General features: G+C 42.0%; 1 protein-coding gene across 1 annotated transcript; it reads left to right on the top strand.

Moving 5' to 3' along the window:
* Positions 1-7,594: 7,594 nt before the first annotated feature.
* LOC310966081 (G-protein coupled receptor 22) lies at positions 7,595-9,277 on the top strand (the record flags this gene model as incomplete). Its single annotated transcript, XM_083939884.1, has 1 exon — positions 7,595-9,277. One exon carries the CDS (start codon positions 7,595-7,597, stop codon positions 9,275-9,277), a length of 1,683 nt encoding a protein of 560 aa, XP_083796010.1.
* Between the last annotated feature and the right edge of the window lie 17,799 nt (positions 9,278-27,076).

Below are 27,076 nucleotides of genomic sequence, written 5' to 3' on the forward strand. Positions count from 1 at the left end.
AAAACGACACTGTACCTACTCTAACACTTCACAAAATCACAATCACCACACAAATGATTTATACCAGACAGAGATTCTCATATGGAAAGTTGTTACACCCTCAAAAATGTGTAAACTGAGCACATAAAGTTTTATAGAGGGCACAGGCAGTACTTACATTTAAATAATTAGCTAAATCAAGTCTCACGTGTACCAGCCAGCATTGTCGCATCTAGATTGCCAAGGACTGAGGTTAAAATGGAAGACTGCCCTCGGGCAGGGTGCAGGATCAGCATTTTCAACAGCAGCTGGTTGGGACCCCGGCATGCAGCAGCGCAACAGACAGCAGTCATGCCACAAAAGTACTGATTTAATAAGCCTTTTCTGCCTCATTTCATACGTCCTGGGGTGTATGTGTGTGTGTGTGTGTGTGTGTGTGTGTGTGTGTGTGTGTGTGTGTGTGTGTGTGTGTGTGTGTGTGTGTGTGTGTGTGTGTGTGTGTGTGTGTGTGTGTGTGTGTGTGTGTGTGTGTGTGTGTGTGTGTGTGTGCGCGTGTGTGTATGTGTATGTGTGTGTGTGTGTGTGTGTGCTTTGTTTGCCAGACAGGTGCACTGGCATGGAAGTGCAGTTGTCATCTGATGTTGTGTGAAGTATACAGTAAGTGGTGTGCCTCTACCCATTGAGGATTACAGAAGTGACAGTATAGTGTATTAACAAGTTCATGTTGTTTGTGAGTCTGTTTTGTGTGGAATATTTTCAAGCTCTAAAAAGCAAGAGCAATTTCGCGCAGATGTGTGTTAATAAAAGAAGGCTTTCATGTGGAAACTGAATTACTGTAGTTAAAAAAAACAGCAACTTCTTTGAATAAAAAAGGGAGCAGTGATCATTTTTGAAAAACACATCTGAATTGGGCACAAAGAGGAATGGCTTGAATTAATCTTGGCATTCACTGAGCTGCTGTGGCACGATGCTGATTGCGCTCCTAATACAACCAGTCCAGTCCAGGGTGTATCAACTGTGTTTTACCATTTCTCATGGACTGTTGGAAATTGTCCATCCTCTTCCCCTGACATTTCCTGTCAGTGTTATGCATTATTTCACCAAGACATGCCTTACACTGTTACGTTTTAGACGCCGTTTTGGCCGAAATCCTGCCTATTGTTTGTCTTTGGTTGATGTTGGGAAGAAGTTATTTAGCCTCTAACGAGAGATGTGTTGTCAGTAGAAAACATTAAATACACGGAAAGCTTAGAGCATGTGCAAGATTACACAAGCAAAGGAAGAAAGAAACTGAACTTTTCAGGATCTGCTTGAGCATGTACCCTCTGATAGTGTGGAAAGGGGCTTGACAACCCGTTATCTACTATCCGTCCAACACCTATAATAACCCTGACAGCAGGCTCCAGGAAGTTGTGCAGTCTAGCACACTGTTGGGTTTTTGTTTTGAAGCAAACCACAGAATCTAGTAATTGTATTTGAGACAACAGATTTGATGAAATTGTGTAAAAAGACAAAATAAAAATCTGTAGATGACAGTTACTCAGTAGATTCCGTAAACATAGCAATGTGAAAACTAGTGAAATGTGTTTCACTTGCAGAAAATTCTGCTGAAAAAGTGGCTATTCCAGCATGGAAAAGAAAGCAACCCAAACTTCTTTGGTTGGTTGCAACAAGCATTGCACAATGCAATGCACTTATGAGAACCAAAACATTGTTACAGTATACTGCAATGAGTTCTCTGCACCTTGGTTTTTAGTTACTAGGACCATAATAAATTGTATAAGACTAATCTGAAGCCTCAAATGAACCTAAGTAATTTCAATTCCCGCTGAAAGACACCAACGCTGGGGTTCATCAGAAAGTTCACCAACCTGTCTACACATCTGAATTTTCTTCTTCCCTCTCTCTCCATAATTACTACAAGTGATTTCACCCGCAGGTCAGTCACAGCTGTTCATATTCGGGGCTTATGACATTTTGTCTGGTCCCCAAACTGTGTGCTAACAGAGACCTATATTTCTCCTCTTTTGTTTGTGTCCCTTTGTATCTCTTGCCAGTACGTCACAAAGTACTGAGTAGTATCCATTATCACAGGACTGATAGTGGCTCATTGTTTCTCTTCGTCATAGAGTGGCATAAATGACTCTTGTTGAAAGCGATTCAGCCTTCTCATTTCACCAGAACACAATCATCTTCTTGTAATTATTGGCATGACTGTTAAGAGAAACAAATGATGGGCTGATGTTTGATGGAATACCTTTTTAATCTTGTCAAAGAGAACAAATGCATCCATTTTGTTTTTACATTATCCGTTGATATTAGAATAGAATAGTCTGTATTTTCATTGTACATGTACAATGAAATTAAATGTAGTCCTTTCAGTGCAAAACAGGTGAGAAAAATAAATATATATAAAAAGTAGCCTCCAAAAGTCACTATAGATATACATATATAAAAATATAGTTATAGTTTTCAAAACATCCTCTGATGCACTGATTGGGCACATCATCAGTGTTGTTTCCTGGAGTCATTGAGTGTTTCGGGTCTCACAGCAGACACCCTCTTCCAGACAACCCGACCGAGTCTGATCAGACCCCGGCCTGTGTCCAAGTAGCATTCTACTGCCCCCACCGCTCTCCCCTCCTCAGCCAGAGCCATCTGGACGCTTTCTCTGCAGCCTCAGCATTGCTCTTTATGGTTTTCCTCCGGTTTTCCCCGTTATGCCGTAGGCCTTACTCAGGGAGTGGCTGACAAATCCCTGACTGCCCACCTCCCCTGGCATGCATTTGGTCCTCCAACTGTTCAGCCGGCATTCCTCCACCAGCTCCTGGTACTTTTCTCTTTTCCTCTCCTGTACCTCCTCCATCCTCTCCTCCCATGGAACTGTCAGCTCCAAAAAGACCAGCTGTTTTTGTAGCCTCAGAGACCAGGATGATGTCTGGTCTCAGCTTGCAACAGTGCCTTGGAACAGCTGCTCAGGTTGTGCTCTAGTGTCCTTGTCTTGAAACACAGGGGGCACGCAGGTGTTTCTATCTTTCCCCAGGTGCAAAGGTTAGATGGGCTTAGGAGGGCTTAGTCCCCTTGGACTATAAACTTAGTGCTGTTGGGGTTCCACTGCCAGTTGTCCTTCCAGGTGATGTGCCGCTCCTTCGCCTGCTCCCACTTCATCCAAGCGCCTTGCTGCTTCATGGCCACTGCTCTGCTGGTTCACCCTTCCTCAACTGAAGCTCGCGCCTGCTCCTGCACCAGCCTCTGCCTCTCCCTCCCACTGGCAGACTCGTACCTGGTTGATGTTAGGCTCCCAAGCCCAGCTCTGCTTTGTGCTTCAGATGAGTTTTCAGCTTGCTGGACTGCCTCTGCTGCCCTCCACTTCCTCCCTGTCCTTACCACAATTCCTGTCCTGATGTCAGTTGGCCAGATGAGACTTTAAGGCTGAACTTGCTGTAATAATGGATGAGGTCCTTCACCTTGTGGGGTACGTGGTGGTTCTTTAGTGCAACCTCCACCAGCTTGTGGGGAATAGAGCCATACGCATTAGTGAGGTCCAGCCACAGCACAGCCAAATCACCTCTGCCCTCTCTGCCTCCCCGATGAGCTGGGTTACTACTCCTGTGTGTTCCAGGCAACCGGGGACTCCTAGTATACCTCCCTTCTGTACAGATGTGTCTATGTACTTACTGCTCAACAAGAAGTTGGAGAGTATCTAGGCCTCTATGCTGAAGAAGATTTTGCTCTCCACACCAGTTTCGGGTAATCTCCTTGCTCAGGAGATTACCCGAAACTGGTTGATGTTCTCGGACTTCTCTTCTTTCGGTATGTACACTCCCTCAACATACCTCCACAGCTGAGCAACCTTCCCTCTCCTCCAGATCACCTTCAGGGCCTTCCGAAGCCGGTGTAGTAGCTTTGGGCAGTTCTTATACACCTTATACGGCACGCCACTTGGGCCTGGTGCTGAGCTTGATCTTGCTCTTCTCACCACTTCCTAAACTTCGCCTTGGTTCGGTTCCTTTAAGTTGAAGTCTGATGTCGGCTCTGGTGGTGTTTCCAGTGCATCGCATGGGCCTAGCGGTTGCTCTCTCCTGGGGTCACTGTATGTGGCCTTGAGGTGGTTGTTAATGTCGTCAACCTGTGGACGCTGTCGTCCGCTCTCAGGTCTGCTAGGCCAGCCCTCTCGACTTCCGAGCCTTCTTATACAGCCTCTTCAGCAGCCTAAGCTCTTCCCTGAGACACTGGATCCTCCTTGCTCTGTGGCATGGAGCATATGCCGATGGTACGGGCTTGAGTACCTTGGTTCTGAATCGCTCAGCTGCGATGTTCACTATGAGGGTGGTCATCGTTTTCAACCAACGATCTACATCACCCTTGGCTGTCACATCCAGGATTCGATCCACAGCTTCATCAAACTGCTTCTGTCCTTTGAGCTTGCTGTCTTTGGGGGTCCTACGGGATGTTGAGAGCTTCTAGAGGAAGATTTTGGGTGGTAGTTGAGCTGCTGGTAGTAGGCTCTTGTGACACGAGAAGGCTCTGTGGGTTGCCTCCGGGCCTGGCTCCTCCTGTGTGTTCATTGCCCCAGTCAAGCATTTCATCCTGCCTTGATGTATCTTTAAGCCCCTCTTATAAATGATATATATTATAAAATATATGTAAAAAAAAAAAATCAAAAATCAAATCACAGTTGTTTTTTTGTGTTATATCATTACATTTTCTGGCAATCATGGTATGCTTCCATTTTCAGCTTTATTTTTATTTCATATATATATAGTAGCACGCAATCCAGTTCTTCCTCTGGCACTAATTTATGTGTGCTGTTATGTGTGTTGCCTCTGTGACTGATGTAAGTGCTTGACTGTCAAATATAAAATGTTCATTTGTTCTCACCTTGATGTCCATCATATTGAATAAAGACTGTATATGCAATTTATGTTGATGGCATTATAGGTCACAGCACACTGAATGTTCTTCCGGTAGATGCTCAGTGTGAATAGTCTCAAACACAGGATGGATTTAGAATAGGTTTTTACTCCCTGGACTATGATTATTCTTTTATTTCCATTTCCCAGATAAATTTGTGTTTGGAGATACAGTAGGAGAATGACGAAAAACATTGTATATCCAACATTTTAAACACACTACTTTTGTTAATTCAGGGGACAGTTGGGATATTTTGAAGTGGAGTCGTATGAGGTACTTTTCATAGTCATTATATTAGTAGATGGTTTTTGGCATGACCCTAATTTGGAGAAGCAGTGAAGAGTATCTACATAAAGACTAAGCAGTGTACTGCTGAAGATGGGGGCAGCTACAAAACATATTTTATCCACCTAAAAAAATGCAATATTAGTTCAAGTGTATGCTACATTTAGAATATTTTAACCACTTTAATTTGTCGTCAGAGAGCCCTTTTCAACAGGGAACTGAAGTCGTTATCCACGCTCTCTTCAAAGTCACCAGACTTCTTCAATAAAAACAGTGATTTTACCTCACAGAACACAGAAGTTGCTGGTTTACCACTGCCTCGATCAGTTTGTTTCTGTTATCATGTGACTTTGGTGTTTTAAAAGGGTTGACTAACAAACCTGACGAACTACAAATCGAGGCGGCAGTGGACCAGCAATTACCATGTTTTATGAGGTTTTGTCAATGGAGTCTGGTGACTTTGAGGAGAGTGATATAACGGTTCCATCATAAAGGGTTGTGTGATGGTAAGGTAAAGATGTGAAAATGTTCTAAATAAAGCATACAGTTAATATGATATTGACTTTTTAGTTGGTCATTTTTTAAGTGGCTATAATATTAGTCCCGCTGTGGAACTAATGAAGGATTATCTTATTTTATATGTTTTGCTGCTGCCCAATCAACATGTCACTTCTCTAAACCAGGGGGACACTGACCGCCATCTATTGTGACTTGTGTTCAAGTTAAATAATAAAACCAACTCTTTAAGTGCAGTTGGTGTTAAAAGGGAGGAATAAAATTAATTTGCTATAACTATTTTATGCAGTGCTCAAAATGAGACCTCGGGTGCCCATGAGAGGAGGGAGTGTGTTTGTGTGCTTCATTGCTGCAGGCTTGTTAAATTGGCAGATCGATGATGCTTTAAATCAATGTTCCAGCAACACGACAAACCCCATGGAACCCATTAGTGGATTAAGATAGACCACTGTGCCACACAAACTCCTGTTCTGCCTGCAGATCCTTTCCACATGACAAATAGGAGGGAAAACTGAAATAAAACAAAGGGAAAAGGGCAAACGAGAGGGTGAGAACAGAGGCAGAATGAAGGTTGACAGCAAAGGTTGAGGTCAATGTTGCCAGTCAGAACACACCTGTAGCTCTTTGTTCAGAGACTCAGGGAATTTTTTTTTCTTACCAACCAGGGATCTTATATCTAATCAACCAACACTTTATATGATTCCTTCCCGAGCACAGGAGAGAAACCATTCAGCCATGCATAACATGCTCTACATGCAAAGTAGTCTGTCTCAGCCAGTAAACTGAAAAGGGAACAGAGTACGAAGGCATGTGAGGGATGTAGGAGAGCAGATGAGAAAGGGGGATATGGAGAGAGGATGCCAGGGGAGCTGTTTTTTTTCTGATAGCATTGTTTATGTGCCACTGACTGTGGATCATTGATCCATTCGTCTTCATTACGTCTCCCTGTGAGAACTATTAACTGCTGCCACCCTCAGTTGGGGGCCTGCTATGTTGCACTGCACAGCCTCTCTATCAGCCCACCAATGTCCCTGCCATCTTTCCTCTTGAAGGTAGAAGCTGACAGTTTTATACTGCTTGTTATAGGCATTAATTGTCTTCACAAGGTGGATTATCAATGGACAAAAAGGTGAAGTTAGATCATACTACTACAGACAACCGGTAGAGTGTAACTGCCATCTAAACAATAAAGGTGTACTTGGTTTCTATCTGTTTCGATGTAGTTTATTCTGCAAGCCATATATATATATACTACATAATAAGGATTCAATAATCCACCCACTCCTGCTCATGAGAAGCATTGCTACATCTCTGTAACCAGTTACCAGTAACCGGTTAAGAAATGAATCCCCATTGGTTTGTTAAAATGTGTAGACTGTTCGGGGAGTCCCTGCTTAAAGCATTTATACTTGCAAATGTCCCCCAAGAGACCTCCTGCTCCACTTCATGTCTGAACTGCTACTATTGTCTATGGGAAGCATGTTGATGTAAATGTCTGAGCCAAGTGAGGCATCATGGGTCCTCAGCAGCAGCTTGAACTGCACCCCACAACTCTAATCGCCTGCCAAGATCACTTTCAACTCGTTTTTTTCAACTCATAGCTTCTCTCCACTTGTGAAATCTGACAAGTCTGACGTGTACTTGCTGTGCAATGTTTTTTCTTTGAGTAAATAGGAGACAAGCTGACTGATAACTGCTCGATCTTTCTTTGTCCTCTGTCTGTCTTTCTACTCCTCTTCTCCTTTCTGTCTCTTTTCTATTTTTTTTTCACAGAATCAACCATCGATCTGGCCGTCATCCTCGTCACTGTCTCGTTTGAGCCAGAAGAAGAAAAAAAAGACAGAGCATGGTCTGGCGTGGTGGCCGCTGTTGCTATGTGTGAGAGAGTGCTGTGGCGTCAATGGAGACCGAAGGCTATCGTGACCTCCTGGAGACCAGTGATGGTCAGGAGGTAGGCCTGCTGAATGGTGGGGGCGAGTTGGGGGTGGAGGACGGCTGGAGCACACCCTACCCCCTTGGCTTCCAGGTGTCTTTGACCACTGTGCTGATGCTGGAGTTAGTTTTGGGCTTCAGCAGCAACCTGACGGTACTAGTGCTCTACTGTGCTCAGTCCAACCTGGTGGATTCAGTCAGCAACCTGGTCACAGTCAACCTCCATGTGCTGGACATACTGGTCTGTCTGCTGTGTCTGCCACTGACTGTGGCTGTGATCCTGCTACCAGCGAATGAAAGTGGAGTTGGCAGCCTGGCCACGCTGTGTTGCTTTCACGAGGCGTGTGTCACATTCACGAGTGTGGCCACAGCGGTCAATGTGCTAGTGATCAGTTTGGACCGATATGACATCTCAGTGCGTCCAGCCAGTCGTCTACTGACCCCCAGACGTGCAGCACTGCTTCTGGCAGCAGTGTGGGCAGTGTCTCTGGCTGTCTTCTTCCTGCCCTTCCTTGAGGGGGATTTCTTCTCTTCCAGGGTTGAGGATGGTGAGGATGAGGAGCCGGAAGGGCAAAACAATGACTCTGAGCTCACCACTGGATCGACCCCCATTTATTCCTCCATCTCTCCTTCCTCTTTACCTTCAACTCATCCTTCCTCCCCTTTACACCACCTGACTCCAGTATGGCAGAACAGGACACTGCTGTGCGTAGGAGGGCAGGGGTATTACACAGGACTGGCTATGTATTACCACTTGCTACTCCAAGTGCCATGCTTCTTCATCGCTGTGGCTGTCATGTTGTTCACCTACTCCAGGATCCTGCAGGCCCTAAACATTCGCATAGGCTCCCACATGATGAGGGGTACGCGTGCAAAGGACTCCACCTGCAGGATACGCTGCAGGAGGCAGAAGAAGAAGGACCTGAGCCTGCCCACAGAGGTAGTGTCCTCCAACCAGAACCAGAAACTCACCCATCCTCCTCTCATTCCCTCTCCCACCCCAACACCAACATCACCCCCACCACTCCCCTCCATGCCCCAGGTGATGTCTGACAGTGGAGCAACAGTCACCACTGTCAGTACTGCTGCCACAACCCCTATCGCCACCACACCCGCCACCCCTGCTTCTCCAACCCCAGCTTTAGCCTCAACTCAGACTACTTCACCACAGCCTGCTTCCACCATGGGTGTACAGGCCTCGGTTTCAGCTATCATCGCCTTGAGGAGGGCAGTGCGCAGACACAGGGACCGTCGAGAACGTCAACGTCGGGTCCTTAAAATGTCTCTACTCATCATATCCACCTTCATGGGCTGCTGGGCCCCTCTGTCTGCAGTCAATGTTCTGATCCTGTGCATGGGTCCCAGCGACAGCCTGGTGCGGCTGCGCCTCTGCTTCTTGGCGATGGCTTATGGAACCACTATTTTTCACCCTCTGCTCTATGCCTTTACCAGGCAGAAGCTGCGCCGTGCCCTCAAAACACGTGTCAAGAAAAGGGTAGTATCCCTTCTACAGGTGGACCCTGCTCCCAGCGGAGGGACAGTTATTCATAACTCCTGGGTGGAGGGGGGAGGCCAGAGGAAGAATCGCAAGCCACGGGTGGAGGCAAGTGATGGCACTGATCGATGCCTCACAGAGGCAGTGAGGGAATGAGGCTGGTCTTCAGTGTGTTTGCATTTGTGAGTGAGTGTGTGTGTGTGTGTGTGTGTGTGTGTGTGTGTGTGTGTGTGTGTGTGTGTGTGTGTGTGTGTGTGTGTGTGTGTGTGTGTGTGTGTGTGTGTGTGTGTGTGTGTGTGTGTGTGTGTGTGAGTGTGTGTGTGTGTGTGTGTGTGTGTGTGTGTATGTGTGTGTGTGTGTGAAAATGAAGAATTGTATGTATATTACCAATTTGCTAGAGATGGATCGTATGTATATTCAGGCATGGGAAAACCAGTTGCAAAGGTCAGGACAAATCCTGTGATCACTGGTTCCATGCAGATGTGGAGACAGGTGAGTCCTGAGCTCTAATTAGAGCCTGCTTTCTGTTCTCCTGACACAGGCCCCCATTAGTCCACTTTCTGACTGACAAGGTCGCCACTGTGTCTCCATGACAACTCTGGCCATGACAACTACCTTGGATACTGAAAATAGTGTGCACCCTACTTGTAGGATAAGGGTTCGACAACAGTAAATACATACATTACTGCTCCTGCGTGCACTTTCAACATGGATGTACACACACACACACACACACACACACACACACACACACACACACACACACACACACACAGACACACACACACACACACACACACACACACACACACACACACACACACACACACACACAAACTTAAAATGCACACTGATCAATATTTAGTCATTATCTGTGAAAGCACACCGATATCTACCTGCACAGATATTCTCAGTGAGGAAAATATTAATGGAAGTCTGTATTTCTCTTACTTTCTCTCATTTATTCAGGCCTTAATTGAGTTATTAATATATTCTCCTGGTGCTTAATGTCCTGCTGTATGTTTACAACAATGTATCCAAGTGAAAGTACATACTGTATATGGTGTAGCAACTTAATGGTGGATAAATACAAGTATTCAGAAGTTTACAGGCTCATATGAAACTATCAGGAAACTGCAAAAAAAACCCGATTTCATTTCCAGTGAGCACCATATTTTAGAAGAATGTGTGCAAGTTCAAACTAAAAGGCATGACTTTATTTTCTTTTTTTAAATAAACTTTAAGAGTAACAGTCATGATTGATGTAAGTGAGGATGTGTGATAGTGTTCGTCTGTTCGTACTGAATGTTTGCATGTGTGCATGTATGCCTGTGTGTGCAGTTGCGTAAATGGATAAACGAGCGTGTGTCCTTGATCATGGGCAATAAATCATGATAAAAGCAATGACCCCCTAGGATGATAACAAAGAGAATGTGAAAACTGAATTGTTGGTTTTATATTTATGGTTTAGATTACTGGGGGAACAGAGAAGAACAAGGGATTTAATCTTCTGATTGTTAGCAAGATGCCAATGGGCATAAGATAAAAGCAGATTACTTGGAGAAATTGTAACTACACAGACCACTGTAATACTACTGAAACTGCATCACTTCAGTTTTAAAGTTGAAATCAAAGGGCAACATTTTGTGGAAACTTAATGAAAAATATCTGTAGTTGCTGCAGTTAAACAAGCATCCCGGAGAAATCACAACGTTGGGCAAAAGAACTTCTGCCGTGGGACATCGCCTCGTGCTAGCTGTTTGTTGCTCTGGAGAGCAGAGTCACTGCTTTTGGACAGCACTTTGAATGACTGTAGAGGCAGAAAGGCCTCTGTCAGCTTCTGGACCGAGTCCTGGACATGTTACACTATATCTGTGTCTCCCTTTCTCCTCAGGGCTTCATGTCTCATTTCCGAACTGTGCTGGACATACAACAATAAGCCAGCCCTCAATCAGCTGTTGTATAATGGGTGTTACAGTAGGTAAAGATTTATGTCAGTAAGTAGCTAGAGTACACTTTAAACTTTATATGGGGTCTTGGAGAGCGCCTTTGAGATTTGGGCTCCTTCATCCCCAACTATTTTACACTATTTGTGAGCCAGACAGAAGACAATAGTTCTAGTGTATTCATGTACATTTTTCAGGGATGTAAATATTGAAGTGTCTGTTTTGGGGTTAAAGTCAAAGAAAATTGTTGTTGTTTTTTTGGTCACAATCATCTGCCGGACAGAAAATCAGCCATTGTGATAAACTCTTGAATGAGTTGGAAAGTTATTGTATAGAGATACATATATGTGTATTTGTGTTAATTCTGTGTGTGTACACTGTACTGTACATTTATGACCACGTGTATAGAGAAATATTAGTATTGTATAAGATTTATATTATGTGTTATTGTATAGAACAGAATCTGTATTAAAGCGGTGATCTATCTAATAATTGATCCATCTCAGTGTCATGTATGTTTTATGTTCAGTGTATTGCTTGTTGTTGATACTGATATTGATATCTGTCAGGAAATGTATTATACAGGGAAATCTATTTTATAGATGTCTCCGTATATATGTATTTTATATGCTAAAATAATTTTTCATGAGCCTTACAACACTTAACCAAGCAGAGAAGAGAAGGAAAAAAATTATGCAGAGGATTTTTTGATTTTGTTTTGTATATAGTGACATCTATGACCAGTAGACTTTTTAACAATCACAAGAATCCGAAGAAGAAGAAGCTGACACTGGGCTTCCGTTATAAATACAGCTGTTTTTCTATACAGGCTGAAGTGTAACTTGGGTAGTCCTTCATCTCTCTTCCTCTGAACCTTACTGTCCGAATCTGTCACTCCATTTTCCATCTGCCCCTCCCTTTCCACATCTCCTGTTTCCACTCCCCGTCTCTCTGATCCCTAAATTTAGAATCTCCGTCCCAGATACTTGCAGTATTTAGTGCTGACTGTATTGAGCCCTTGCTGTGATGTGACAACTGTGCTAATCACCAATCCTAATGAAGACGAAACTTGTTAATCAGGTAAGCAGCTGTCGAGGCAGCTCAATCTCTTGATGTTGACACTTCTTCTCTTTTTTTAAACAGAAAAAATCTGTCTTCTCATGTGGCGTGTGAGTGAGTGAGTGTTTGTTTGTTGCCTTACAGATAGATGCAGTGAGTCAACACCATGTATTTCTCCTTTCTGCTTGATAATCTCATCTGTGCTCTCCTCTTTCACACCATCCTTTCCTCCCTCGGTTCTCCTTTAGCCCGCCGGTCTGCATCTCTCTCATCTCTTATCCCCACTCAGGCCTTCCAGAACAAAGCGAGGAACGGCTGCAGTGTCTGTGAAGGAAGGAAAGTCACCTTGGGGATGACAGAGAAACAAAAAAAACGTGTGTGTGTGTGGGGGGGGGGGGGGGTGCAGAGAGAGAGAGAGAGAGAGAGAGAGAGAGAGAGAGAGAGAGAGAGAGAGAGAGAGAGAGAGAGAGAGAGAGAGAGAGAGAGAGAGAGAGAATTGTGGGGAGATTAGGGGGTAAAACGAGAGAAGGAAGAAGCTGGCTTCGGGACATCATATGACTAATAAAGGGACAGTGCTGCATCACTGCAGAGCTCCATTGGAAAGACGAGAAAAACAAAGTGGTAAATGATACGATTAACAAGCTTAATAGGCTACTGTTTTCTCTACTGGCTCAGTAGAGTCTTTCAGTATTGCTTCTGCCCATCTTACTGTAAAAATGTCTTCATATTTGGGTGTTACAAAAAAATACTCTGAATAGATTAATGACAAAGCATTTACCCTGTAGTGAGTTTGAGAATAAAGAACAACACCGGCCGAGCCGTAACTCGACCGTAGGCTACCTGCCTAGTTCACACAGAAGCTTTCTGATTTGACCAACAGATTTGATCTGATGCTGAGATATTTAATCAGTTCCTAAACAGTTAAACAGTTCTGGTGTTTTCCAGGTTCACTCGAACTATGGTGAAATGTAGACTTCAGGAACAGCCAGAATTGCATGCTGACATTGTTCATACATTAACACAACTGTTCAATACAGCACAAAAAGGATATGTCAAATATATGAACCACTGCACATGCAACCATGGAGATAATGGTACACCATGTGTTATATGTATTTCTATAATGTTTTGATTTACAATGTCTTTCATATTGGCTACATTCACTCGACCTACACAACAAAACTTGTATGCAAATCTCCTGAGCTAGGATCGATAATCAGAATCAGATTCAGCTTTAATGGCCAAGTACCTTTGACTCTGGCTTTTGTTACTCTCTATTTTCACAGAAATAGACATGCAGCAAAAGGACAATACAATTGTAAACGTGAAAATAGTGCAGTGGTGCATAGTGCAAAGGGTGCTGTAATTAATTGATCATCATTGTAATAATAGTAATAATTGAAAGTGCATCCGACTATGGCAAGATGAAAACAGTAAATGGAAAATCATGTTACGAATTTAACAAACCTTAAGGGATTTCATTCAGTGTTATTTTCACAGAGGTCCACAGTGCTTAATACACCAACCAGTGGTTTGTGTTCACCTATGGCGCCATCTTGTGTTCAAATAACAAACAACTACTGCCCACTGTGGCTAACTGTAGATATAAGTTAGGACTCGGAGTGTGGATTTATCTACTATTCTCCTCCGGCGTTGCTGCTTCGTTTCAGGTATGTTTCTTTTTATCAAGGTGTTTTATCGCCTTTTCTGCGAAAGCCCAAACCTTGTTGGAGAAGAAACCGTTTGCGGTCTCCATCGTAACCAGAGCTGTATAACGTCAGTGTTAGCATACAGCCGTTAGCTAACGTTAGCTAGGTACGTCTTGCTTAGTTGGCGCAAGCTATCGGAAGAAAACATACTTCCAATTATTACTCACTGACTCTGTTAAGTGATTACTTTATCGTATACCAGTACTGAAAGGTGAGAGACCGCGCCGAAATAGCTCAGTTGGGAGAGCGTTAGACTGAAGATCTAAAGGTCCCTGGTTCGATCCCGGGTTTCGGCAGCAAGTGTGAAATTTTTCTTTTTTTTTTGTTAAAACACTGTGACGCCATTTCCAAACAGGATTAGCATGTACCATTGCTAATTAGCAATTTTATTTGGAATATAAACAAATAAATGCCACTGTTTTAAAAAAGAGATTTTAGCATCCTCGAGAGCTGAAGGTGGCATGGAAATGTTAGACTTTGTGGATGTGAGCAATACCTTTAAACTTAAATGGATTAAAGAACATTTGAAAGCTTCAGAATCCCTTTTGTATTTCAACCCTCAGAATATATCCGGGAAAAGCCTCCAATTTATACTGCAATGTAGACTTAATGAAACTAAGTTATCGCAAAAGTTGTCTAAATTTCATCATCAGGTGCTTACAGCAGCAAAATTATTCTCAGATCTAAACCTTTACTGTCACTCGTAAATAATATCAATTAGTAATAAATGCTTTACCGAGTGGTATCCTTCAACTACTGAAGTGTCACTCTGAGAGACAAGAACTGCAGGATATAGACCTGTCCCTTTTTTTAAAGGAATAAATATTAAAAGTCATAAATGTTCTAATAAACATATAAGGAATTACTTCTACAGCAAAAGGAAAATCACTCCCAGGGGAAAATTTGTTTCTTCTACTATTCAGTGGGAAAAACATGGCCTCTACGGTGAACATGTGTTATCCCCAATAAATTGAAAGAATTACATTATAAAATCTTGCTCAACATTTATTTTAAGGTTTTCAGATGTGGACAACAAATGTGCATTTTGTAAGATTGAAGATGAAACTATTGTGCATTTATTTTGGGAGTGTCAGTAAACTTTGGGGCTCTGGAAAAAAAGTTGAAAGCTTTTTTAGCATTCAGTACAAACACTTAATAATAATAAAATAATAATTTAACTTACCTTTCTTACTTGCTTCTTCTCAAATATCCTCTTCTTCAAATATTTGTCTTATAGTTCACTTTTTCTTGTGTGCAGTGAATAACAGTTTGCCTGATACTACAATTACTAAGCATATATAAATGGACGTCAGCTCAACAGTAGATCACCTACATCAATGCTCATATGAACAAACGTTTACAATTTTAAAAAACTGTTTCATTATCACCAGGGGGCGATATTGTCTGAAAAATCAATGATCTGGAGCGCTTCATTAAAGTTTAAAAACAAGTACGTCTGCAGTGAATCTCAGGGCATTTGACTGCTCCAGGACATCCACGTCCCCAGTATGTAAAATTGATAAGTACACTTCTGTTCTGGAGATAAGGCAGTGGAGTAGTCACACAGGCACAGATGTGCTAAAGACAAATACAGCCTAGTCTAAGGGCTAATGACTGAGTTTAGTTCCTGGAATTATTACAAATACCAGCGTTGAATTTAAAGCATATATTGAACATCATATGATTGCAGGGGACTGTGACATCATGTGTGTTGTTTAAACTTAAAGACCAACCTTGGAGGGCATTGCAATTGAGCTACAAATGTTGTCCTATGTGGCATTACTTCATGCTGATGCATATCATGCAATATACGTGTCCCTTATACAAATTAATTATAATAATATAATTAATTAAACATTCATAAATCACTTGCTATAAACAGTATAATGTTTTTGACATGTTTACGTACAGCCCCTTTCATAAGAGATAGATAATATAAGTTATAGCTTTATAGCTTTATAGTAAACAGCTCTCAGACATCAGCTGTCTTGCTCCCATTCAACCTGAGAGAGGTGTAACATTACGAGTTTCAGCATCTTAAGGCATTTTGTAATGGGGTTCCTCATAGAGCAGGGCTCTATATATATATCGGGAAATCTTCTTTCCTGTTGTAGGATATACAAATATATATCACAATATGGCATGTTTTCTTATAAGTTGCTCTTTAACCGATTAAAGAAACCAAGTCATTTGATTACTTTTCACAACACATCTTTAATCACAAACTAAACATTAGAGTCAGTGGAAATGCTCTTCCAGGACCTCCTCACTGCTGTTCATCTATCACACGTGTCTGTGTCTTTTGACCTTTGTACACAGTAAAATTTTATCTGTATCTGTCTATTTACTATCACAGCAATTTTGCTTTTTCACTTCTTCCCATTTCTGTTGCTTTGCCTGTGAAAGTCCCCCTGTTAAGATACCACTCGTTAATTTATTCATGCACACCTTTCACAGGTAAGTCTGAACCCGGTGCACTCTGAACATAACAAACACATCACGTGTTAATTTTGTGTCAGCTCGGGACACACAAGGAGAGAGTGTGTTCTAATTATTCAATCTTTGATCTTCAGAAATAGTTTGCATTTATTCTTCTATATTTAACACTATTAAGATGACTTTTCCTTGGAGAATAAAAAGTTAAGGAAACTTCTTAAAAAGGAGTTTGTTTCTTTGGGTCGATGTTTTCACCCTGAAAAATGATCATTATGATCATTATGTATCAGTATACATGTTGATGTAGTATGCTGTAAAAATGTAATGTTCTTTGTTTTGTGCAGATTAACTGTATCACGTTCAGTGTTAATAATTTGCTAACATGCAGACATTCAGCAGAAAACCTAAGTATAACCCCTCACACATAGTGTTATTATGTAACTGACTGTAAACATGGCAGAGACAGAAGTTGTGAAATTCTGACAGTTATTCCAAACCACGATATTCTCTAAGAACAGAACATGAAAAAAATGCCTGTTTTGTGGTACTATAACCAATAATTACTTACTGTTGCATTAACAGTTGAGGATAAAGTCATGTAATATGGTTTCTGGTGCATCACCTGGATTTAGTGGTGAAGTTGCCTTAAAAATGTGTTGTGGGTTTAATGACACAGTGTTGGGATTCATGATTCAGATACAACTCACCAGTATCACATCATTTTGACTCCTTGTGGTCAGGCAGAGATTGGAGAGATGTTTTGCAAAATGTGTGTGTGTGTGTGTGTGTGTGTGTGTGTGTGTGTGTGTGTGTGTGTGTGTGTGTGTGTGTGTGTGTGTGTGTGTGTGTGCATGTGTGCGTGTGTGTGTGCGTGCGTGCGTGCATGCGTGCGTGTATTTTATATATATTGTAGTCTTGTGGCAATATACCTGTCAGCGATGACACAAAATGACAATGATTGATAAGTCTAAATGTACTTAAAGTCATTTGTTGATCTTTATTGAACAGATTCATTTTCACAACACAGGTAAAGGTATTTATATAACGTAATGATGGTCCAGCTCAGCTCCAGTTAAGTGCCAATGAGCCAGCCTGTGGATTACTTACATTGTATCCAGGTGCTTGTTTATTAATGTTGTGAATCTCTGTTTGTCCAGTGTGGTGATTAATACACAAGAAGACTCAAATGGTGTAAACTCAGCAGTTGTGTTGAGTTTGTTCGTCAGCACTGTAGAGAGAGAACAGGATGAGCGCTTTTGTTTAGCTGTGCATACTCAAAACAGGCCCACTTCCTGTATTTACTTAGCCCCCTCCCAAGTGCACTTCCTCTTTTCAAACCTCAGACTGTACCATTTAGCGTGCTGCCCTAAATAAGTCACGTGGCCACTAAACGTGGGTAGGAAACATGATTACTGGTGCCCCGGAGAAACTCAGGAACTGAAGTCAGAGAAAGTGAGAGACAGGCACACAAAAAGAATCAAAGGCAGATATTGTTGCTTTCAGATGTGCTGTCATCCAGCACAGACTTTGGGTTCTTTGTTAGTTAGAGACCTGGTGCCAAGTACACAATAACCGGTCATTCCCCTGACGTCAGGGAAGAATAAGGCCTCTCTACCTGTTTCAGACAGCTTACAATTAACAACTGTTACTCACGTTTCTGCATTAAACATCTTTGTGTTATTATTGAATCATTTGAGAAGCCATTCTCCATTTGTTTTTGAAGAATATCTGAAGAGTTAACATGGAGATTTTGGCTTTCACTGATTTTTATCTTCTTTCCGTCTCGGAAAATCATAGCCCGAGCACAAGATAAATCTGCCAAGCTCAGGTTTTATTTGCTCAGGCAGATAATACGCATTTGAAAATTAGTCTGACAATGCCAGACTAAGAAAGTCATCTATCTGAAACTGATTAGACAGGTTTTATCAGAACGACTTGATTTGTGTTGCACATCACGATTTTGTTCAGAGGGCTACAATGTAATTATAGAATGATTATTGATGCATCAACCTTTTTGATTTCTATACATGATTTCTTTTTTCTCAGCATGTGGCTACTTGCTATTTTCAAAACATAGCCTGTTTTTAACAATCCATTATGTCGTTTGCCAACATATTTCCCAGCATTGCAGTCGGTTGGATTTTTATCAATTAGCGTTTGCTTATACTCAGCCATCCTCACCAAAACTCAAGAAGTAGCCTAGCTTAGTAGGTAAACACAACACACGTGTTTGCACCTGTTACATCAATAGGATCAACTGGAATGTACTGCACAGTCTTACAAAATGGTTAGAGGCAATCAAAAATGGATCTTAAATTTCCTTTTCTGTGTGATCTTTCAAGAGAGAATTGTGATACATCCAATAATCTGTTTTTCCCCAACCCCTAATTAATAGCCAGTAAAGGTACCACTGTAAAGATTGAGTAATTATGGCCATTGAATTGGTTTATAAAATGAAAGAAACAGGTAAAGAGTTTTTTTAGGAATTTAGTCAGTGTCGTAGTTTGCTTTTTCTTAATTTGACTTTGACTCTTCTGTGCCATATCTTACTGTGTAGAGTCAGTATGGTTTATTTTACATATCAAAAGCACAACATTATGGTGTCCTTCAGGGTTTTGGAATTTTACAGTGGTTAAAATCGTTCCATTGTTAAAATACATTGTGTGTAATGGTTAGAGCCATGTAAAGAGGCGGAAAGGCCATAGGTTCAACTCCGACCTGTGGCCCTTTGCTGCATGTCTCCTCCTCTCTCACCCCATTTGTCTGTCCTATATAAAAAAGGCTTTGTGTGGTGTTTGGTGTTCATTCTTGTCTGTAATCTACACATCCCAGACAGCCACAAAAGTAAGAATACAAATCTATTGCCAGTATGCGTAAATCTGCTTCCCATCAGGTATATCAGGGCAAAACAAACATTTTGCTTTCCCTTTCATTTCACTTGAAGTCTCTTTCCAGTAGAGTGCAGATCTTTTCATTATTTAGTGCTTGACCTGTAATTGATGTGGAAAATAGCAGGAAGTTCAGTGCATTCAGGACTGCAATTACATATTAGCTCAAATCCTTCCTGTAAACATAAAAAGTCTGGTCAGATGGGTACATGAACTGATGAAGCCTCTTGGATGAGAGGTGAAACGTCCTCCTAGACAAATAACCAGGTCCAGTTGCTGAAATTGCTTTGGGGATAACGATGACCTGGACAAATGAGAAGATTCACAGGCCCATTTCATGGGTTGTCTCTCCAATCCTCTCTCTCTCTTATTTTGACTTTCTTTTTTCTAATTTCTAATATCAGGGCGTTTCATCGCAATTTTGTGTTATTGTTGCCATGCACAGCAGTATAATGACAATAATGTTTCCTATCGTACCTCCTCTCTTCTTTTTCCAGTTGTTGGTGTAATGTGACCCAGTGAGACATGTGCCATGGTGGAAGACTCTTCCTTGAGAAGGACTTGCAGTACTAGGCCTTCTATATGAGGGTAGGAATTCCCATTGACCGGTACGTTGGAAAGTCTCTATTTATAGCATAGGAATGAACCTTTAAAGAGAGCTGGCTGCATGGTTGATGCAATGTTTAGGGGGTTACTGTTGCTGTGACCCCTGGATCAGCATGTTCCTCTTGTTTTCTGTTGACCAGATTAGGAGGGCACAAGGTGTTGCATATGTGAGACAGTCACAGAAAGAGTCTTACTCAGCACTGACTGCAGCAAAAAGACAATTATTTACCAAGCCCTCAGTGCTGCATGTCAACTGACAGAACATAGATAAAAGGTAGATGATTCCTGTAAGTCCTCTGATGATAGGGAACCTGGTCCAGCTAAAGCCCAATGCTTCTCTCTCAGATAGGGGTGTCATCTTTTAAACACCTGTGGCCAACATGGATTCACGTTTGGCATCGCCTCTGTCAGGTGACATTAAGTGTGTTAGGACTGTCAGCTCAGCAGGTATGTCTGATAAACACCAGGTGAAGCAACCACATCTTCACAGGCCTACCAATCATCCACCTCCCTGCAGTGTGTTTATGTAGACCTAATGTCATGTATTCACAAGCCATGCCCACTGTTTACACAGACAGTTTCTTGAGCCAGGGAAAGAAGGAGAGAGTTGGCTCAGTGCACCATAAAGTACTTGACTACAGTCGAAGTAAAAGTAATGCAGGCTTCCAATGAAACACAGCAGCAAGCAATAGACCATTTCATTAATATATTAGTCCTCTTGCAAACATTGTTGGATTTTATGTTTCTATTTGTAAACTGGAAAAAAATCAACTCCAGCCAGCACAATCCCTGCTACATTTGCTTCTACTGTATTAACATTTTGACTGTAGACTTAATCTTCATCCATCTCCTTTGCAATAAGTAGCCTCTGCTAAAATCATTAACTGACAGCGATGCCCCAATTATAAGTATAATTGTCACACCATTGAGGTCTTCTCTCACGTGTTACATAGCGCAGGTCAGTGTGAGATGAGATAATTTTACTCTATTCTTACCGTTTCTCTCGGGATCCTCAGAAGCAGTCCATTGGGTCAGTATTATTATCTCTCTGAACTAATTCCATGCTTCTCACTGACAGGCGTACATGGGCATATTGATCATGTGAGATGTTCTACACTGTTTAGCGGCCTGCCGGATCCATTGTGTCATCACACGTCAGAGGTTGCCTGGTGTAAAAAGACAAGGTGAAAGGGTTAAGATGAATAAGTGAAGCACTCAGCCCTGAGGAGCCCTGATTCAGAGACAGACACTATCATGTAACACCTGCAGCACCAAGTAGGGCAGGTCTATATCAGCACTACGCTTCTGCCTGTTCCTTCTTGAACGCATATGGGTTGTTTTTTTTGCTCTTTGAAGAATTCAATCAAAATCTGTTTGAGTGGTATCTTTGTGTTTTTATCAGATTTTTTTTGTTTTCTGTTACAGTGTGTTAATTGTTCAAGGTAACTAAAAATCAAATCAAACCACAGATACTACGGACGCTTCTACTGTGTAAAAACCCTTTGTGCTGTATGCTGAATGTATCACATCGTGATTTAGCCGTTTAATTTTGATATAAACATGTGTGTACAACATGCATGCAATGTGTGTGTGTGTGTCTGTAACCATTCCAGCACTTGTGTGCAGAAACCAATAAGCAGATGGTAGGTTTAAATAAATTAGTTCCCAAATTAGTTTGATTGATTTAGAGAATCTGTACAAAGATACGAAACGTAACTGATAATAATAACTAAGGAAATAGCTTTGCCTGAATGAGTCTCAAACCAGTTTTTAGTTCAAGAGTGTACTAAGTTCACAGTCCCAACAACACTCACAATTCCTGCAAACAGATACGTTCAGTTTACCGCTCTTCAAATACATGAGCATGTTCAGTGAGTGCACTTATGCTCAACACTGTCTGGAGCATTTTCAGATGTCTGTAGAGTACATAGAGAGAGATAACATTTTATATGTAAACACATGTATAGAAACACAGTACACGTTGTGCATGGACTACCTCCTGACTCTCATCCCCTCTCTGTGATAATGTTCAGCTTATTATGAAAAAATACCAACATTTTAGAAATCTAGATCAAGATCAGACCTAAATTGTGTGCAAAAAAAATGTGTATGTTTACTTTTAATAGCATCATATAACGTGTCCCAACAGAGTAAAGAAAATAAAAATGTTATTGTCTAGCTATAGTGTATCAATTGTCTTCCTTAGAGGCTCAGTAGGCAGGAAACCTTGAAAAAAGGTGATTGTCTACACGGGTCTCATCTCCTCAGCTCTGACCCATTTCCTCTCACCAGACAAGCACGGGCATTTGATGCATGCGCTTCATACACGCACACGACAGTCCCTGCCCTAGAAGGGAATTTACTGTCACTCTTGGCAAACTTGTAGGTATGTGAAGACGTTTGAGGTGGAATAGTATGATTCGGGACGCTAACATAGCAACATAAACCTGATCTTGTTAGCAGCTGCCGTATGCCTTTGGCTACAGTTAGCAGGAGGCTAATGTATTAGCAACCTCGGTAGCCGCTGTAACCAGGCTGTTTACATGGTAAATCAGCCCACACAACCTAACCCCCATCACAGCAACTGGAGTTGTTAGAGGAAAAAATTATTTAGCAGTTTACTTGTCCAAGAGAAGAACAGCGGGCTCCGAGTCCAAGTTCAAACCAATGTGATCCCGAACTTCTCTCCATCTTTGAAACGCTGGGTTTTGGTTTCCACCGAAGAGGCGTGAACGGGCATCTGCTTTAGTAGAACAGTCAAAGTCTTCCGGCACGGGGTAGATTCTTTGCAGGCTGAAAACAGAGTCTAGGAGAGGTCTGATCCCTGATCCCCCAAGGTTATTATGGAAGTTTTTGCCTAATACTGCCAAAAAAATTAGCTGCCTACTGAGCGTTTTATTCAGGCATACACTGAAATGTTTCTAAACTAAAAAAAATACTGGCGTCCTGACCAGGGTGTACCCTGCCTCACCCCAATGTCAGCTGGGATCGTATCCAGGCCCCCGCGACCCCGTTAGGGACAAGTGGTTGAAGGTGATGGATGATGGATGAAGTTTTAGGTTAAAATATTGCAGTCAGAAGCACAATTATAACGGTGATGCTCCTTGAAGAATTTGCCATCATAGAAGGAATTAGTTTCACGTAATAAGGGAAAAGAAACCTCCCATGAGGAACAGGTCCCTGAACCCACCTACCTTTGTTTGAGAGCTCACGGTAAAGACAATGAGGAGGGAGATGATATGTGACGAGAATCCAAGGCCGAAATCAAACCCAGTATATAAGAGGTGCATACTGTGAATGACTCTTAAAAAGATCTTTATTTGTGCGTACCACTGAAGCACAATAGGTTCACTATTATAGCTATTTTATAAGCCCAGTTCATAAGCATTGTCTTCAAGTATTTAAGCATTAGACAGTCTTACATATCTCAGACATAATTATCCCACTCAAGCAAACTCTCATCCTCCACTGTAGAAAGAATGAATATTAGTCAGCCAGTGAGCTCTGCCTCGATTCTTCTTTCTCGAGTTCTCCCTTAGTGTGTTTGCCTGGAGCTGTACGGCTCTATCGTGCAGATGAAGATCCGTTTCCCTGAATCTTATGTAAGCATAAGATCTCTGTGCAGCACATGTCAACAGTGTCACTGACCCTTTGCTGTGCTTACGTTTGCTCCTTGTGGCGATGCTTGCCATGGTGTAAGGTCAGCTAAGCTCTGCTGACACACCGGCTCGCCACAGATGATAAATGGCTGATAGAGCTGTTCATGCACACACACGCATGTATGCATGCAAACACACACACACACACACACACACACACACACACACACACACACACACACACACACACACACACACACACACACACACACACACACACACACACACACAGACACACACACACACACACAAACTGTTTTTTTAGTGTCTTCTAAAGCAAGGAGAAGTTGAGTGCTGGCTGTGGCTGGTGACAGACAGGATATCTGATATCTTACTTTTCACCTGCGTCGTATGCAAGAGAGACTTGAGGGAACTCTCTGTGGGTCTGAGTGTGCTCATTGGGGAGGAAGGTGTGGCATGGAGAGTTCAGAGTGGGAAGGGACACTGACGTAAAAATGAAAGAGGAGATGGAGAGTTATGCGTGTGTAAATTCCCCAACATCTTCTGATCTCTCTGCCTTAAGATTGGGGTATACTTGAAAAAACCTTAACTTGAAGGCGTGGTGAAAAGCTGACCATCACAGAAAGGGGCGTGACGTGTAAATCATTGAAATATGTAGTTATCTTGGCATGTGTATACTGTGAAAAATACTGCTGGCTGTTTATTATATGTTCTACAAATCTATAACTTGCTTCAGGTCAATGCCTTAATGAGCATGGTCCGTATTCACGAAACATTTGATCTTACCACTAGAAGGACTCCTTCTGTAAATAGCATAAAGCTTAAGATGTTTTTTGAATACATGCCCAGGACCATCATATCCATATGTGGATCATATCATATAATATCCTTGTGGATCCTATTTCACAAGGATTATTCATGGATTCAGTATGGTTCACCGACATCGGATATGAGGTGTCTTACGTGGGAGCAAGGGTTGAAAATGTATGGAGAGAAGTGTTGTCTCACTTCCTTCTTCCTTTCTGGCTATATTTAAGCTGTTCTTGTTACAAGCGAATGTGTCCTCTTATCCTACTTTGCCACAAGCTGTAATTTACCTCTCTTTCTCTCCTAGCATAGGGCCTGACTGTATTTAGCATTATCTCTTAAGGTTACTTCTGCCATCTCTCCGTCCTGCAGCACCTACTGTAATAACAGTCCTGGGTTTCTCCTTTTTTCCTTTTCTTACTTTCTCAAATACTTAACCTTGTTGGCAGAACTTTTATTTGAAGATCGCATGCTCCATTAGTGAGAATTGGTGGGAAATACGGATAAGGTTACAAAATCTCCTGACTTCTCATTTGCCTCACTTCCCTCATACCAGTACAGCTCCTTCCAACACAATTCATTTCCCTTTTGCCTTGTTTCCTTAAACCCTGCCACCTTTGTATTCCTGACAGCACAGGGCAAATGGACACGGCGTACATTGGGGAGATTCTGCTGACATATCTTTTCACATAGGCCACTCTCTTTTCTGGCAGTGCCCCCTTACTGCTGCCACAGTGTTCTCACCCAGTCTGTGTTCTTAGAGGCGAGGACCAAATGCCCTTTCTAGCCATGGCCCCCTTCTGTTTCATCCTGTGTCTTCATTGTTCGTTCTGTCCTTCTTTTGTCTGATCCCTTTCTTGATCTCTGGGATTTACCGCTGTTAGTGGTGGTCAGCTCTGGGGTCAGGGTTATGCAACCCTAGGATTATTCCGTGGGACAAATTGAGTCAGACAGGCTGAAACTACAGTACGTAGACCAGAGGTTCAGACACATTCCTAGAGAGATGGTGAGAGGAACGAATATACTTCATATTAGAAGCTGTGAGATTAAATCTGTTTAAGAGTGTCTCATGCATGGATGCTTTATTTGTTCCTTGTAAATGATTGACCTAATAACTGCATTTTAAGCTGGTTACCTAACTCCAACCTTTCTAAAACCTTCCTCCTGTTCTCTTTTGGTGCGGTTTGCGTGTCCCTTGGCTTGTGCATACAAGGACAGATGACTGGCACCTGTGACAGTGGCCTACTCTGGCCCTGGTCCCAGGCCCCTCAGGATTCCCATAAACCCCCCTCTGTCACTAAGGCTCACTGGTTCTAGTTTCCTTTGGCACCAGAAAGTGACAGAAACAAATGATAGGTGGACTGAGGGAGGAGAGGTTTTCTGGTTGTTGTTCGTTACCCTGGATATATCTCATGTATGTCAAACCTCCATAATTATGTGTTATGTGCCATCACTTCTCACCCTTTTCTCATGATATATTCACAGGCTGAACAGGGCACCAAGTAATTAATAACATGTCCAATCCAATTTTTAGTTTTGTACCACTGTGAATCAGTGGAGCATCACTCCACTCTTCCACTCACTGCAAACTACATCCATCCATCTTAAATGGTTCATTATAGAGTTCCAGTTTTTTTTTCTCAGATTTCAGATCTATCCTGAACGCCCCGTTTCCAAAAATTTTTTTTCTGCTCTAGGCTCCAATTGATGTAAAACAGTGCCAGGTTTCTATATATGGTTATGTCAACTCCAGGCACACCCTTTCACACTCCTGCTGGAACATGTCCGGTTGAGTTTAGTTTGGATTAAAAGCCTTTATTTGTGACGGTATAAAATGCTGCTATATTCCCTTACAGTCCACTGCTAACTACATGTAGTTACATGCTAACGGCAGACAAAGACGTAATATTGGTTGCTTATGTTGTTAATTTCTCCCCAATTTCAGATCACACTCCTGCTGGAACATGTGCAGCTATGTTTTATTCAATATCGGGTATCGGAATCGGTATTGGGAAGGAAAAAATGGTATCGGAACATCATTAGAAAAGATTGTGGTTTGTGATGTCATTTTAGTAGGTTACGTACATAAAATAAGTTTTAAAAAAGTTCAGCTGACTTTTGGTTTCACCTAGGTAAAAGTCCTGTGTTTGTTTGACCCATCGATTCCACCTTGACCTGTGTGGGGAGGACGCTGATAGCCACTAACCAAGCTGCCATATTTGATGAGTTAGGAGTGAGAATGGGTTGAAAAAAATCAATGTGACTGAAAAGCACAATTAATATTCCTAAACTGGATTTCTTTTGACATTGTGTGTTTTATTTTTTGGACCGTGTAATGGTGTGCTTTCGGCCAGGTCTCCTTCAAAAAAGAGGTTTTAATGTCAAGGGACTTCCTGGTTAAATAAAGTTTAAATAAATAAATGAAATTTGTACTGAGGTTATTGAAAATGAACAGTCCTAGTAGCAGGGTAAATGCTTTCATGTCCTACATTGGTCACTGGTGACGCAGGACAATGATGGGTGTATCTCCACTTTCCCTCTCTCACCACCATTTACAACGTCATCATTGTGATGCTGTCCCAACACGCTGCAGCATAAACCTTTCTCTGTCACTTACCCACCAAATGACCTCAAACCATCCGCAGCTATTACCAGAGGCCCATTGCCGTGCAGTCATCACAATCACAGAATGTCATTAACACATTTTCAGTCACCTCCTCCACATTCACACCAAAAAGGCTGCAGCCTGATTGTGGCATGAATGTCTTCCTGTCAGGGACATTATCAGATCAACTGCAGGGAACTGTTTCTCCTTAACAACCAATCTATCTACTGCTGTAACTTTATACACATCCTTCAGTTGCGCTCTATATTTTATGTTATA

The sequence above is a fragment of the Echiichthys vipera genome, assembly GCF_963691815.1.
Source record: "Echiichthys vipera genome assembly, chromosome: X".
In the NCBI taxonomy this organism is placed as follows: domain Eukaryota; kingdom Metazoa; phylum Chordata; class Actinopteri; order Perciformes; family Trachinidae; genus Echiichthys; species Echiichthys vipera.